The sequence below is a fragment of the Microtus pennsylvanicus genome, chromosome 8 (assembly GCF_037038515.1).
Source record: "Microtus pennsylvanicus isolate mMicPen1 chromosome 8, mMicPen1.hap1, whole genome shotgun sequence".
Lineage (NCBI taxonomy): Eukaryota > Metazoa > Chordata > Mammalia > Rodentia > Cricetidae > Microtus > Microtus pennsylvanicus.
The window spans coordinates 19695610-19712670 of NC_134586.1; the positions used below are offsets into that span (position 1 = coordinate 19695610).

At 44.1% G+C, this 17061-nt stretch overlaps 1 protein-coding gene across 3 annotated transcripts in view; it reads right to left on the minus strand.

The window, feature by feature from the left end:
- LOC142855956 (C-type lectin domain family 2 member D11-like) overlaps positions 1 to 17061 on the minus strand; it is a 105487-nt gene that overhangs the window by 56053 nt on the left and 32373 nt on the right. The window contains exons 1-5 of one of the 3 annotated variants that reach the window (XM_075982635.1): positions 8373 to 9179; positions 6898 to 7029; positions 3763 to 3947; positions 3121 to 3227; positions 141 to 1789 (exon numbers count right to left, since the gene is read on the minus strand). In XM_075982635.1, the coding sequence (XP_075838750.1) occupies positions 1645 to 1789; positions 3121 to 3227; positions 3763 to 3947; positions 6898 to 7029; positions 8373 to 8427 (624 nt within the window). In that variant the 5' untranslated portion in view covers positions 8428 to 9179 and the 3' untranslated portion in view covers positions 141 to 1644. Of the gene's footprint in view, positions 1 to 140; positions 1790 to 3120; positions 3228 to 3762; positions 3948 to 6897; positions 7030 to 8372; positions 9180 to 17061 lie in introns of those variants that run through there. The other 2 variants (XM_075982636.1, XM_075982633.1) reach the window with 2 other exon arrangements.

Sequence of the window (17061 nt, forward strand, 5' to 3'; positions counted from 1 at the left end):
ACCCATCACATTAATCCCATGCTCAACCCACTTTGCGTGTCACTTTGTTGCACCCCGCTCCAGCAGGAATCAACAGGAGCTACCTGGGAGGAGGGTGTGAGGTTAAGAAAATGGCAGATTGAGAGAAACCGAGACAGAAATACAGGATAGACCAAGAGGACTGAAGTTCCTCCAGTCCCGAGTTTATTTCTTAATCAGTATATATACTAATTACAGGCAAAAGGCAGAACAACAACAAAAAAGCAGTACAGTCGGTTAACTGCCTCCCCACATTGTCCTTGTTCATTTTCTGGATTAAAAACAAAAAACAAAACAAAACAAAAAAATAAAAAAACACTGGCAGGGTGGTAAGCAGCAGCCTGGATCTCTTGCAGGCTCTTCCCTTTGACCACCCTGGTTCTGAGGAATGGAGGGATGTCCAAGGTGGAGTTTTGCTTTCTAGGTTGGGCCTTTTCAAAGAATCTCCATAGTGTGTGATGCCAGCAGATGCCGTGTTGCTATATGTGATTCGTGATACAACTGGGGCTGTGCTGGTGTTGTGGTTCTATCTGGTACTGCAGGCTGTGCTAATATTTTTAGATCATGTTACTAGAGATCATATGGATGTCCCTGGTCTGTGCTCCCACATGGGGTTATGTTGTTGTTAGTGGCATGTGCTGTCCAAAAGGTAATGTTGAGATGCTACTGGGGGCCAAGTTGATAGCATGGTTCCTATTACCAACAGAGGGGCCTTTTTGGCTCCTGTGATCTGTTCTTCCACTGGTGGCCATGTTGATGTTCATGAATTTTGGTCATGGTCTGTGCTGCCAACATATTGGCATCCCTTGTTTACTATGCCATCAAGGTGTCGAGAGACATCTATTTGGGGTGACTTCTGCCACGATCCTTGCCATGGGTGGTTGGTGTGCTCCAGGGTAGGAGTGTGAGGATTGGAAATGTTAAATAGGAGGAATAGAGATATATTGTCTAAGGTTTCTGTCCTGCCTGTTTCCCGCAGTCTTTAAGTACCAAAGAAATCACACAGAGGTCTACATTAGTTATAAACTGATTGGCCCATTATCTAAGGCTTCTTATTAACTCTTATAACTTATATTAGCCCCTTATTCTACTTTATCTGAAGGTCAGAGAGTTTGAGGATGCTCAAAATTGTGTCTACACATCCTGTCCTAGGGGTGTGGTTACTTGCTTCTTTTGACATTGAGATGACCCATACAGGTAGATCAGGATATTCAAAAGTCAGGATATTCAAGCATATTTCTGCTCCTACTTTTGAAATAGAAGGTTTGACCATGGGAGTGGGTGCCTTCAGGATACTTGGTCTAGGATAGGCTCACTGCCTAAACAACAGAATGCTCTTGACTTGATCGCTCAAAGTATTGAAGCAAATAAATGTGCTACTTGTCCTTTGTATGATGTTAAAAGTAGTCTTTTGTCTTCTTCTCTCTGTTGTATTGGGGTATAAAAGTGTATGGAAAATTAAACCTGGACAAATTTTCAGTATTCACTGGAACTCCCTCCTGGTACTTTCCTATGTTTCCTATTTTATTATTTTTACTCACATCTTTGTATTCTTTACTAACACTTGTAATCCCCATGTTCATACCATGGTCAGTGGTATTTTTGTCAAAGTTGGTCTCTGGCACATTACACAAGTTGTGAAACTACTGGACATGGCCAAATATAGCTGTAGGGCTTGCTACAAATCCACTTCTTATCCGTGTAGTTCCTGGCACTGCTGATTCCTTTGTCACTCAGGTAGGCATATTTTTCTTCTCCTCGGATGGGAACCCTAAAACAAAAAACAAACAAAATGTCTGCAGAGTCGGCCACTGCATTCCCCCAGCAATGATATCTCACTCGTGTCCACTGCTTGTTTATAGCACGGATCACAGAAAGGCAGAGGCCATGAGGAATCACCAGCACTAGTGTTACACCCAGTGACGTTTCCATTCCCAGGGTTCCATTTGGAGACCACACCTTTCTCACTCATCCATGTTGGACCCTGTACTGTGTGTACAAAGCATTTGACTGCTGCCGTCTGCCATGTTCACATGAACTTCACTCAGCCATGGGTAGCATCCAAGGGTGGTTTTCAATTCTATCTTGCAGAATTTCTCACATGTATGAAAGGGGGAGAAAATGCACTTAGTAAAATGCAAAAGGTCTTTACTGATGGACATTCACTGTTCCAGAGAAATGAAACTATTCAAAATGGCTATGCTGACATCCAGTGTTGTCCAGGGTACTCTTTTTTATTTATTTATTTATTTATTTATTTATTTATTTAGGATTTCTGCCTTCCCCCTCATCCACCTCCCATTTCCCTCCCCCTCCCCCGATCAAGTCACCCTCCCTCATCAGCTCGAAGAGCAATCAGGGTTCCCTGACCTGTGGGAAGCACAAGGACCGCCCACCTCTATCCAGGTCTCCAAAGGTGAGCATCCAAACTGCCTAGGCTCCCCCAAAGCCAGTACATGCAGTAGGATCAAAAACCCACTGCAATTGTTCCTGAGTTCTCAGTATTCCTCATTGTACAACAAAAGTATATGTTCAACTATGCTCATGGCAGCATTGTTTGTAATAGCCAGAACCTGGAAACAACCTAGATGCCCTTCAGGGTGCTCTTTGATGATGAGATTTTAGAGAAGGTTTCCAAAGACCCTGGAGTCTCTGCTTCAGTGACAGGTGCAACTGTGCATACATCTGTCTGACAAGTAAGTCCTGTCCAGCAGTTCTGCAGTGACTTCCTGGAGTTTCAGAGCACTTAGTGGCCATCAGCAGTTCTGTCTGCATCCCACAATGGCGGTTAGTAGCAATGAGAGATTCCAAGTGCTGAGAGCAGACAGCATCTACCCCAGATACCATCATCAGGATAAAGATTTGGAGTGAAACAACAATAGTTGACTCTAACAGATGTAAATTTTCTGGGATGTGGAGTTTCTGGGGACTGGCTGTGGCATGTAACATTCAACCAGCACCAAGGCACACCTCCAGCCCAAGGGTTTCTCCCTTTCCAGTTCAGTTGTCTTCACAAGACTCAACCTTTCACCTTTCACAACCACAACTCACACAATCACAACACATGAACAAAGTAGGAGGAAAAGCATTCTGAAAACATACAAGTTGTTATATTCAGTGTTGTCTGTCCACATCCAAGAATGCTCTGATGACTCTCTGAGCAGGCCGATCCAGGCAGCAGAATCCCCCTTGTATCTATTCAGGAAATTCTGTCAAAAACACAGAAAGTAAATACATGTGTCTCCCAGTTTCAGATGAGCCTTGAGTCTCTGTCCTACAGCCTCTTCTCGAGGTGACAGCAGGTTTGAACTGAGGGCCAGCAACTCTGGAGCCTAAGTAACCCTCAGTTCTCAGTGGATGCACTTTACAGTCATAGCCCATAGTACACTGACAAGCACCCATCCTTCTGTGGCTGACAAAGTCCCTTGTGAAGTCTGTATTTACAGTTATTAACAGTTGTCACCTTAAGTTTGCAACACCTGCCAGATTGAACAAAGACTTGCATGACCACCACAATTCTCAAATGTATGTTTGACTTTACAAGTTGACTATGAGCACTACAGAATGTTTCAGGGCTACAGCCAGATGTGTTACCATCACAAATGGCACATCCTAACATGTTTTCCATGCACCCCAATGACTAGGGTGGGAACCTTCCTCATGTTCCAGCTTTAAGCTCTCTATCTCAAGGCAATACATATTCCACAGGAGCAAACAACAAACCAACTTGCGATCCTTTCTTACCAGCTCTTCCAGACTGTCAAAGTGAGTTAGATGAGCCCCCAGCTCCATGCAGAAGGTCTGGCTGGATCTCCAGTTACTTGTGTGTTCAGAAAAATAAAAACATTTACTTCCAAATCCAATCCAGTCTCTTGGGCACGTGGCATACCCAGCTTCAGGACTTGCAATGGCCTTTTCTTCCTTTCTCACTAGAATGTACACAGTGCAAATACATATCATAGATAAACATTTCCATGTCTTGTCTCTTTGTCTAACCATTCAATCCCTGTTGTGAGCTGTGTGTTTGACTACAGCTTTTATTACTGATCACTAAGAGACTCCTCCTAGCATGGTGGTCTCCCATCAAGAACCTTCATGTGGGACTTTAAGGAAATGTTTCTTTTGTTTGTATTTTGAGTTTGGGGACAGAATCTCTCTATGTCCTTCTGTCAGGCTTGGATCTCACTCTGTGGACTATACTTGTCTGGATTTTGTAATAATCCACCTGGCTATGTCTCCTAAGAGCAGGGACTAAAGACACCATACCCTGGACAAATTCATAGTCATTACTCCATTAGGACTATTCCTGATTGCTGGAATCCTACAGGTTCCTTTCCTATAATCCGGCTTCACATCCTGCTTTTTTTTTAATTTATTGGATTTAAAAAATACCAATCCAAGTTCACACCCCCTCCAATCCTCAGAGATGGTAAGGCACACTGCTTTGTGGAAGTTCCAAGGCCCTCCCTACTATATCTAGGCTGAGAAGAGATACATCCAAAGAGAATCAGTTTCCCAAAAGCCAGTACATGCAATAGGGATAAATCCTGGTGTCACTGCCTGTGACCCCTCAGTCTGCCCCAGCCATACAACTGTCACCCACATTCAGAGGGTCTAGTTTGGTCCTATGCTTGTTCCTTCCCAGCCCAGCTGGAATTGGTGAGTTCCGATTAGCTCAGGTAGACTGTTTCAGTGGGTGAACCCATCATGGTCTTGAGCATAGGGGTGAGAAGAGAAGGGAGGGTGAAAAGTAAAAATGCGGGTGGGGAGAGGAGGGTTGAGGAGAACTTAAGGGAATGGGATAGTCGAGATTGAGGAAAGACAGACCAGAGCAAGGAAAGATATCTTGATTGAGGGAGTCATTATAGGGTTAGCAGAAACCTGTCTCTACAGTAATTCCCAGGAATACACAAGGCTGACTCCAACTAAGACCCCAAGCAATAGAGGAGAGGGGTCCATTCTTGATTTGCCCTTTAGTCAGACTGATGACTATCTTAAATATCACCACAGAACTTTCATCCAGCAACTGAGGGAAACCGAGACAGAGACCCACAGTGGACACTGGATTAAGCTGCCAAAGTCCAGTTGAAGAGTTGGAATAATGAGAATACGTCCTGCTTTTGTAAATACCAGCATGCAAAACAAGGCATGGTCAAATAATTTTTTGATACCAAAACTTTGATTAATGCCTTCCTGTTATCATGTGCACATATGTTAAAACCACATGAATGTATGCTGGCTCTCGTTAGAGGCTGTCAGAATGGCAATTACCAGGAAATCTCACAACAGATGTGTGCAGAAATGGGGATACTTATTTATTGCTGGTGGGAGTATAAACTGAAACATCCAGTGTGGAGGCTCCTTTAAAAAGTTACAAACAGACCTTTTGTGACTCAGCTATGTCACTCCTGGGTATATATGAGAGAACACTACATCATAACACAGAGACCTGCACATCCATGTCTACTGCTGCCCTGTGTACAATAGCAGGAAAATGAACCTGACCTAGATGTCCATCAACTGATGAACAGATAATGAAAATGTGGTACATGTGTAACACAGAAAGTTATTCAGACATATAGAAATTGAAACTTGTAGAAAAGTGGGGAACCTACAAAGTATAATATTAAATAAGGTCACACAAACTCAGCAAGAAAGAGACTCCATGCACTCCCTCATATGCTTGCCCCAGCCTGGGATGCACAGTGTGAACACCTGTGAGTAAGGACACGATGTAACACTTAGGAGAACAAGGAGAGTGAGGTAAGGTGACAAAGAAGGACAGGAAGCAACCAAAGGGCCTAATGTCAAAAAAAAAACGTTATAAAGATCAATACTTTTCTAGTTTCAACTTTGCTGCTGTTTTTCCTATATTTTGGCTAATAAGCGTGTAAAAATGTAAATACAATGAAACTCTAAAACCATAACCAAAGCTCCAAAGCTTCAGAGTGGCTATTCTAACTGTTTGGAAGGTCAGTAAGAAGCACAAGGTCTTTTTCTTCCTTTAACAGGTAAGAATGACTACATGGATCTTTGGAAGGGTTACTGAGTATAGAAATAAATGATTTGATAAGAAATATTAAATACTAGAAATGGCACTCACACACTTATTTTTAGTGGAGGATAAATTGTTGTGACTGTTTTCAGTTCTTATACACACCACCATGTGGATTCAATGGAAGGAACCAATGCAACAGGCCCTGAGGGTGACTGTTACTTAGAGCCACATGACAGTTTAGATTATACATACTAAGTCTTGTGGGCCAATGTTTCTCCATGTTTAGAAGGTGTATTATTCATTGGCATGGTTAAAGTTGATTATATAGAACAGTATCATGAATCATTACTCCAGTTATGGCAAGGAAGCTATACAAGACTTTATCACATTATTCTGAAAGTCTAAAACTAAAAGCTGAGGAACAGCATATTTCTGGATCACTATTTAATATTTTCAGACCAGAGGAGATGATATTAACTGAAACCATGGATCATGGGGTGGTGGGGTGTTCTGTACCTTCCCCAACCATATTCCTCTTCATTGCCCTCCCTGCCCCTAGCCTTAGCACCTTTCTGAAGCTCCTCCTTTGGGCTTTTTTTTCTTGTGTTCTGCCTGAATTCTTCCCCCAGGTGGACATGTCTCCTGCATCTCTCTAGAGGGATGCTTCTTCCCAGGGATGCTGAGCCTGGCCTCCTGTGCACACCACAGCCTGTGCTGTTCCTTCACTGCATCTTCCTGCTAGACCCTAAGTTCCCAGAGAACAGGAATTTCCAGTGTTTTCTCTCAGCCTTTCCACAGCGCCTGGCTCACAGTGCTCAGTAAGTGTAACTGACAGTGTGGATGCGAACAGAATGCTGCAGGATCTGGAGAATGTCACTCACCTGACAATGACAGAGCCACAGAAAGTGCAATCACAGCTGCAGTGAGGACGATGATCACTGCATAGCAGCAGTGAAGCCTAGCAGGAGACACAGGGGAGACGATTCCGAGATGTTGTCCTTGTTGCTCTTTATCTGTAAAATACGAATATAAGAATGCCTACTTTGAGAATTACATAAGGAGAATCTTACAACAAAAACGCACTTTACACTTGCCTACAACTACCTTAAAGAATGTTTTTTCTTTAAAGAAACCCTGGTCCATAAAGAATGGAAATGGTGGAAATAAGAATAGAGATGCCAGAAACACAGCTTGACCCAGGGTCCTTAGTTCCTGAACTAAGAATAATCTACTGCCTAACTTTGAAAATCACATGAATCTCAGATCTCACTCGCATGCACGGATGGACCGTACATCCCATGCCATGTGGGTAGATGAGCAAATGTCTAATCCACAAGGGTGAATGAGACAAAATTCCCATGGGAAGAAACTGGCTGCAACCTTTCTAGGGTTAAAAATGACCTCCATAGTCCAGAAGCCAAGACTGACTGTCCAGTGCCTTGTGTTTGGTGACAGCCGTGGGAAGCAGTGTTTTCAGTGTACTAGATTGGCTCTGGAAATGGTGTTTTTGTTGTTGGAGCAGAGCTAGGATATGCCAGGGCAGTCTGTTGGGACATTGGTCAGCCTGTTTTTGAGAAAAGAATCACTTGTCTTTTGCTGTCACCTGCAGTGGGCAATGACAGCTTGGGAAGGAGAACTGCTTCGTTTCTGTATGAAAAGGGAGTTCATTATTGATGTCTCCTTTTGCTTAGGAAACCCCTTTCTCTCCAGAGTAAGGTGTTGCATGTGTTATGCTGCAGATGTATTTGAAACCAGTGTATATGTAAAGATGATTAGGGAAATGATTTAGGTTATTGGGATAATTGCTCCAATAAGAGATACAAAAAAGGCAAAAAGAAACTAAAACTCACTTTCCTTTTTGTTAGAGGTGAGATTTGTCAATGATAGAAACTGAGATGAATGAAATTTCACGCATTCTAGACCCATGATTTCTGCTTCTGGAAAAACAGGCTGATGATCAAGAAAACGTTGTCCCTGCACCCAAACTAGGCCACAGTTCCTTGGTCATGTAGCTTACAGAATTAATCACAGGACCCAGTATACACCTCGAAGAAACAAACTTGTGAAAAGAAATTAAATGACCCCATTGTGTGTAAAGGAAAACTGATGGTTAGCTGAGCACTCCTTTCAAGTTTCTCTAGAGTCCTTGCGGTGCACTGTGTGGATGCAGGAATGGACTAAAGTGCCCATGGTCCACAATCCCAGGGACACACTGCTCTGCCCACGAACCCCACTGCCACCTTTCTGCCCAGGACACTTCTGTCTTAGGTAAGTCTTTCCCTGAAGAGGGATGCCCACCCCCAGGAAGCGCCCTCAGACTTGTGCCCAGAGTCCCAGCACAGCCCCGGGGTCTCACCTGTCATCTCCTGCAGCTCCCCTTTGATGGACAGGCCGCCCAAGTCCTCAGACATGAGTACCTTAGCTTCTGGCTCCACAATTTCCCCATTCACCGGACTCTAGGGTAAACTCGCCCAGGTCTCGGCCGACCACTCCAGCCCTGTGTGAGGCAAAAGACCACACCTTCCCCGGCGCAAGGAGCCATCTGGTCGGGCTCCCGGGATAAACTCGCCCAGGTCTCCGCTGGACACTCCAGCCCTGGGCAGAGCAAGAAACCACGCCTCTCCCGGCACAACTTGAGTCCAGCTGCTTGGGCTCTCAACCCAGGTCTAGACCACCACTGCAGCACTGGGCGGAGCAAGAGATTACGCCTCCCCCAGCACAACGTGAGTCTAACCTATTTGCAACCTCAACCAGCTTCTCTCCACCTGCCAAAGGGCATCAATCATCTGGCCCTATGCATTATGCCACCACCCACAGCCCGGGTTCATAAAGGATGGCCGTGGTGGAAAGAAGAATAGAGATGCCAGAAACACAACTTGACCCAGGGTCTTCTAGTTACTGAACTAAGAGTAATCGACTGCCTAACCTTGAGGATCCCATGAATCTCAGATCTCACTCGCGTGCAAGGATGGACTGTGCATCCCATGCCACATGGGTAGATGAGCCAATGTCCACAACATGAGGGTGGAGGAGAAAAAAATTCCCACTGGAAGAAACTGGTTGTAACCTTTCTAGGGGCAGAAATGACATCTATAGTCCAGAAGCCAAGACTTACTGTCCAGCGCCTTGTGTGTGGTGACAGCCGTGGTACACTTGAAGGAGTCTTCTCCCGGATACAGGAATCGACTAAAGTGCCCATGGTCCACAATTCCAGGGGCACGCTGTTCTGCCCATGAACCCCACTGCCAATTTGAAGTGGCCTGCCGCCCATCCACAAGTGTTCCTGCACAGAACACAAGGGTCTCAGGTAAGCCTTCCCTGTGGAGGAAGTCCCACCCCAGGAAGTGCACTGAGGCTTGTGCCCAAGTCCCCTTGCCCCTGGGCAGTCAACTGTCATCTCCTGAAGCTTGTCATTGCCCCTGTTGATGGAGGAGGACAAGTCCTCAGACAAGACAGCCCCAGCTCCTGGCTCCGCAATCCCCCAATCATCGGACTGTCGAGACCAACTGGCCTAAGTCTTAGCTAGGAACTCCCTCCAGATCTCCAGGCTGTGGTTTGTACCTCCAGGCACAACAGGACTCAGCCTGTTGCTACCTCAACCTTGAAGTATGAAAAAAAGAAAAGAGAAAAAAGAAGAGATTTTTGTCTTAGGAATAAAAGGAAAATAAAAACCAGGGAAGAAATAAAAGGAAGAACATCTCAAATAATTAGAAGGGAGACAACTGATAAGACAAAGAAAGGGGGAAACAACAGGATAAAAGAACAGAACAGGCCAGGCAGTGCAGGTGCACACCTTCATTCCCAGCACCCGGGAAGCAGAAGCAGGTAGATTTCCATGAGTTCAAGACCAGCCTGGTCTACAGTTCCGGTTTCAGGACAGCCAAGGCTGTTACACAAAGGAAACTCTGTCTCAAAAAACCATAAATAAATAAGTAAATAAATAAATTAGAAAAAAAAGAGTAAGAAGAGGAAGAACAACCAACAGAGAGGAAAATAAAATGAAGAATTAAGCTTTGGCCTCAGGTACAGTTCCCGTGTGTGTCTGGGCAGCAGGCTAATAGTTTGTCTACCCACATCTCCTCTCCAGCTTCTCTGACTTCCTGGGAGCCTGCTGGGGATTGGGCCCCTTGGCAGCAGGGTTCCTTTGAAGAACCATACATCCTGCTGTGTGAGGGGTTTATTTTAAGGTGTTCACATTAGTAAAACAATCTGGAGCTTTTTCAGGGGGTGATCCAATATATGGGCAAAAGGGTTAGAAGACAGAGCAAGTGTCTCATAGTGGAGGGAAGGAGGTCACAGGACATGGAGGGGTTATTGGTGAAGTGTTGTGGGGTGGATAGTGGGTGTGGCCCAAATAAAAGGCTGTGATTTATTATTAGTAAGTATCGAGTATCCTGACCCTTGATGGAGGGAAAGTTAGGAAATCTCAGTGGCTGATGAGGCCCTTGAGTGAGTGTGTACTGAGCATGTGTAGGGGGCTGTGATGTGAGACTTTCTTTGTCTCAGGGATAAGCAATTCCACTGTGGCCAGGGTCTAGGGGCAAATGTTCAGCCTGCAGTGACTATGCCTATCTGTTTAGAGAAATAAACCAGGGATAATATGTGTCCTCTCCCAACTTTTGGCAAAGTGTTTTGAGGACTTCTCCTTGGTTAGCATGTGAAAGGCTAGTATGGAAGCCAGAGGACAGACTTAAGTGTGTTTATGGGGGAAAGGAGGGATACAGAGGGGGGTGATTGCTCGAGGGGCCCCTTAGAGCCATTATAAAGAGGCTGAGCAGCAAGGGAAATGTTGAGGGTCCCTCTGCAGAGGAAGTAAAGAGGTCTGGTGATGCCAGCAGCTCATATTTGGTTTGAGGGTGGGGAAGGCAAGGAGTTCCTCTAACCTGGCTCTGGGTATCATTCTCCCTCTCCTGAGATAGACAGGCCCAAGTAGGTGACTGATGGCTGCAGATCTGGGCCTTGACTCTGGAAATCTTATAGCTGCCAGAAGCTAGTTAAGAGGGTCATGCAGTGTGGGAGATGAGGCTCTAGAGAATGCTGCATAAGCAGAGATTGTCTGCATAGTGGAGAAGGTGATGGGGGGGGGGGAGGTGAGTCCAGGTTGGTGAGGTCCTTTTGTAAGACCAGGCCAAAGCAGTGGGGTTGTCTCAGAATCCCTGGAGCAAAACCGCCCAGGTCAGATGCTGGGCAGGCAGGGGGTCTACATCCTCCAATGTGAAGGCTAAAGGAACTTGGGAGGATGGGTGCAGAGGGATAGTAAGGAAGGCATCTTTAAGATCATAGATAGAAAAGATGGCAGCAGAGGAGGGGATCGAGGGATGGCTTGTGAATGGCTTAGCAACCACAGGGAAGGTGTGAACAATTAAGTGCCTGGGTGGTTTTCTTTTTTGTTGTTGCTTTATTTGGAGTTTTGTTTATTTGTATGTTTGTTGATATAGGGTTTTTCTGTGTAGCTCTGGTACCTGTCCTGGAACTAGCTCTTGTAAACCAGGCTGGCCTTCTACGCTCAGAGAGCAGCCTCCCTCTGCCTCCAGAGTGCTGGGATCACCACTGCCTGGCAACTAAGGTATTTTTCTGGAAGTCCTGGACCAGGTGATAAGCACACGGGGTTATTAACACCTATTTGGGGGCATTATGGAGAGAGCTAGTGAGGGTGTAAAAGGGCTGCTTGCAGAGACCAGGGAAGCAGTCAAGCTCAGCCATGGAAATCTGCAAGCATGGGGGTGGGAAGTCTTCAGGGGATGGAGAGTGCTGAGTGAGTCAAAGGAAGCAGGTTTAGAATTTGGGTCAGCATCCAAAGAAAGATATAAGAGAAACCTTGTCTAAAAACAAAACAAAACAACAACAAAAAGGAAGAAATAAAGGAGGGGCCCTGCAGGTATAAAACAGGGAAGGGAATCCCATGAAGAAATAAGAATGAAAACCCATGCAGATTGACTTCATTAACCTGGATCAGACTTAAAGTAGTCTAATAACAGGTGGTTTAATCCCAATACATTTAAGCCCAGTATAGTTTGGAAAAGAACTTCCTGGTGTGATACAATCCCCTTTGTACAGGAAGCTGTTGGAGGAGGGTTCACCCACTGACAAGATACATGGTATCCAGAATTGGATAAGCTGGACACAGAAGAAAAATACTGACAAGCTGCCAAAATAGGCTGAACTGTCTTTGAAATTTAAGATGGGCATCCAAGAGGCTCCTTATGGAGTTTGCTAGCCATTTGGGCAAGAAACTACTCCTGCCCGGACTACTGAACTGGACATGCAGGACCCGCAGAGAAATGACTGAGATGATCCTTCAGGGTTCCTGCTTCATGAAAGAGTGTGCGAGACATCCTGCAGGATACAGAAGAAAGTGATTGAACTGTCTTTAAAATTTCCTGATTCATGGAAAAGTCTCCCAGATACTATGGGCCTGTAGGCTGAAGATGGATGCCCCAACGGTACAGAAGACCTTTGAATGACTGTCCAGGTAGCAAGATTTCTCTGTCATTTCTAGAATTTTGGAAGTTGCTTACAATGCACTTTCTGTTTACTTAGGTAATATTATACCCTTCTGGATTCTCTGATGGAGTTGAAGAATTTATAGTTATAGTTTTCCTTAGTTATGATAAAAGATAAAATAGATATAAATATTGTAAATGTAATTTGTGCTTGATATATGTTTTGTTATTTGTAATTTTACTATGTTAAAATTAAAGCCTTCCTTTTGTTTAAACAGAAAAGGGGAAATAGTGTGGGAAGTCTTTCTGTCTATGTGTTGCTTTTATTGGTTAATGAATAAAGAAACTGCTTTGGAGCTATAAAAGGATAGAACTTAGGCAGGAAAATCTAGGCTGAATGCTGGGAGAAGGGAGGTGGAGAGGGAGACACCATAGAGCCGCTGCCAGAGTCAGACATGCCAAAACATTACCCAGTAAGCCACTGCATGGGGCAATACACAGATTAATGGAGATGGGTTAAATTAATATGTAAGAGTTAGCCAACAAGTAGATAGAGCTAATGGGTCAAGTAGTGAGCTAATTAATACAGTTTCTGTGTGATTATTTCCGGTCTGGGCAGCTGGGAAAAACAAGTGGCCCTCCTCAAACAGGAAGCATAATTACACTGAGGCTCAACTCAGGGAACATGTCACTTCTTCCAAGAAGATAGGTTCTAGAGATAAGCTACCTGTACTAGCTTAAGGGCCTTGGAGTTTGGCCTGATATCAGTCATAAGGATAATGAAGGGATCATTGGAGCTGTTAGTCACCTCGGGACCTGTTTATGAAAACTTGGTGGAGCCTCTGTCTATCAGGGTCATATAGATTACTAGCCACCTCCAGTCTTGGTATAAGACCTTGATATGGCCTGACCCAACATATAACACAGATCACCAGGCTATTAATCATTGGAAAGACAATGCTGTATGATGTGCGATTTCTTTCTGTATGCTATGACTATGTTTTATTACCACTGGTTATTAAAGAAGTTGTTCAGCCAATGGCTTCATAGAGTAAATCCAGTCAGGAAATCTGAACAGATATTAATTAGGTAATATATCCTGCTGGAGTCTTTGATGGAGTTGAAGAATAGATGGATGTGCTTATAGTTTTCCTTAATTATGATAAAAAATAAAGTAGACATAAATATTGTAATGGTAATTCTTACTTGATACCTGTGTTTTATATGTAGTTTTACTATATTAAAGTTAAAACTTTCCTTTTTATTTAGATAGAATAGGTGAGATTATGTGGGATTCCCCTTTGTATGCTATAAATATGTTTTATTACCATTGATTATAAAAGAAGCTGTTTCAATTAATGGCTTAGTGGAGCAAAGTCAAGCAGGAAATCAAAACAGACATAGAGAGAAAGTAGACAGAGTCAGGGAGATGCCATGTAGCTACCAAAGGAGGCAGATATCTCAGAACCTTACCTGTATATTGTGAGTTTTCTGGTAAAATATAAAATAATAGAAATGAGGTAATTTAAGCTGTAAGTGTTAGTTAATAAGAAGTACAAGCTGTTGGACAGGCAGTGTTGTGATTAATATAGTTTCTGTGGGATTATTGAGTCAGAGGGGCCGGGAACGAAAGAGTAGTCTGCACCTACACCTGTATGCTTAACATTCCTGATTTCTCTGGAGATCTGTGGGCTTAAGGACCTTTGTGCTATATTTCCAACAGAGAGAGGGGGATATAAAAGAAGGAAAGAAAAAACTCTGCTTCCTGAGTTAGGAAATTGTTTAAGAGGCTGGATAGAGAAACAGGGACAATGATGGGGACACGAGAAGGAAAGGAAAAGAATCTGCTTGCTCTTTTAGACAAGGTGAGAAGACACACTTGAAGACACAGAAGCCGAGAGAACAAACCATCCCCTTAACACAGAAAGCATGAACACATCCAGGATCCACTCCCCTAATGCGGTCCCTTCCTGATCCTACTGCTAAGCCTGCCTGCAAGGACGCCCACCCCCATGCAGCTGCTGGCAGACTCCCACTGCCCAGCCTGACTGCTTCCCTGGTCTCTAAATCAGTGTGCTTTTCTTATTCTCATCTATTCTTTTCTCTGCCCTGGAAACTGCCCTCCACCTGACCGGCATCCTCTTTTTCCTTTTCTTTCTCTCAGATGTCAGTGAGATAATCCTTAAGTTTCTGTCTGAACCCTTTTTCAATTCTTTTATCTTTTTATCAGTGAAACTAGAAACTCAGAAAGGGACTTTAGATTTCTGGCTAATATCTTAGGTGTTCATAGGAAAGCTCTTGGTCTCTTTCTTCAGAGTGTTTTTTAACTGCTGTTTTTAGCTCTCATGTTTTAGAGATTGAACTGACAAGCATCACACCCATGGGCAAGACAGTTGACAGTCATGACTCTGTGACATGCAAGGGCTGCTATAAGCAAAATAAGATTCCTCTGGACTACAGCAGCAAAACTCCCTTCACACAAACTCATGGCATCAGAACCCAGCTGTTGCCTGTTGGAAGATTTTTTTTCTTTAATTTCTAGGTTTTCTTGAATGGTTTAATTTCTAGGATGTCTTTTTCTGTCTTAAGTATTCTGCCTCCCTGGGAGAATTAAAGGGGTCTCTTTTCCCACTCCTCCTTAAGGACACTTGTAACGTGAAGGCTAGGCCTGCTTGTTTGGGTTTCTGTCCCGCCCAGTACCCCACAACTGTTTAGCCCCAAAGAAAATCACACAAAGATCTCTGTAAGTTATAAAGCTGATTGGCCCATTAGCTCTAGCATCTCACTAGCTAACACTCACATCTTGATTAATCCATTTTCCGGATCTATGTTAGCCATGTGGCTCCGTACCTTTTTTCAGTGGGGCAGATCACATCCTGCTGCTTCAGTGGGCTGGGCGGGAATGGGAGGAATCAGCTTCCTCTTCCCCAGAATTCTACTGTTCTCATTACCTCATTTCTACTTTCTGTCTGGTTTTCTCGCCTATACTTTCTGCCTGGCCAATCAGTGTTTATTTAAAACATGATTGACAGATTACAGACAATTCTCCTGAACCAGACACTTTTCTTCTCCCCATAATGGGCACTTTCTCCCCTCTGCCTTAAGGACAAGGATAAGACAAGATCACCTGGAAAGCCTTGCCTTCTTCTATTCTTGTCCCACCATCATTTGTGGGGGTAAAGGCCTGGACGTGAGAGGTGTGGAATAATACTTTTATTTTGGTCTCTCCCCTTCCACACGGCTCTATGTATTTTTTGGGTCCCTTACATTTGCTCCACATGTATATCCATGTAAACCAAGAGGAGGAAGTGGATACACCCCGGTAATGTTTTCTAAGATCCCTGCTGGTGATAAGGTCAGTTCATTTCTTCTACTGGATCAAAAAAGTAATATCTGACTTCAAATTTTGAGTTCTGCTTTTGAAATGTTACTATGCTTAATATATACGGTGTCCTGAAGGAAATCAAGGGATTCCATTGTGAACATTCACCTCCTTTGTGGCCAGCAGAAGTATTGTGTGGTGACAGGAAGCCAGGGGAATCCTCCCAAATATCTAGGTACTTACAGGAAGGAAATTCACAGTATACCTGAGACAATCCTACCTTAACTATGTGTAGGCCCATATTTCTATATGGTATGGCAGTCAGGCTCTCAAGCTATAGGACCCTTCTGAGGAGTCATGGACCCTTTTAGACAAGCTGTCGCTAACCTAACAAAAGGTCAGGATATTGTTTTGTTTTGTTTTGTTTTTTTGTAATTTGGAGGATGTCTGATAGAGATGCGGATTTAAGCCTATGTGACAGCTAGCATACAGAGCAGACAGGTAGTTGTGACTGTGACTAAAAGCCATTTACCTGGTTACCTAGGAGACAGAATGCTAATGTATTTTACCCCTCACTTTATGTTTTGGTATAAAAGCTGATTGGAAAATAAAGAGAGAGGAATTCTTTAACATATGAACTCAGGACTTCACGAGGGACTGCTGAGAATCTCCCTCCCAATAAAGCCATGTGAGTTGTGTCTTTATATCTGTGCCTCCACGTTGGTCCAGAAAGAGATAGTTTATGCTGGAGTTTATGTTGGGGTCTAGTTGAGAAAATAACATAGGGTCTGGGTTAGCACGGGACTCCAAGAACTATGCATTAAAACTAAAGATATAAAGCTTAGTTTCTGCCAACAAAACTCTAGAGTCACAGTCTCTGTTTGGGAACAAGAAATGTGCAGTACAGGCCGGTCTTGAACTCAGATACTCCTCCTCTACCTCTTCAGCATATGACACTAGCCTGGGCCACCAGAACAGACTATAACTATGTTTGCAGTTTTTCTAGTTGAAGATTCTTCTTGATTACTTAACCTGCTCAGTTCTACACTGTACTTTGAGAGGAAGAAGCACAGGGCTGGGTGCCCCCTTGTGCTCCTTCCGGGTAATATACTCCCACATGTCCTGCCAGCCCCAAGGCAGGACCAGTCTGCTAGAAACCACACCCCAGGCTTGCAGCCCTCTACACTCTTCCTCTGCCCTGGTGCCCACATACAAAGTGGGAGATCACTGCTCAGACAAAGGCTGAGCACAGAGATGGTCTGTTGGGGCCTCAACACTGG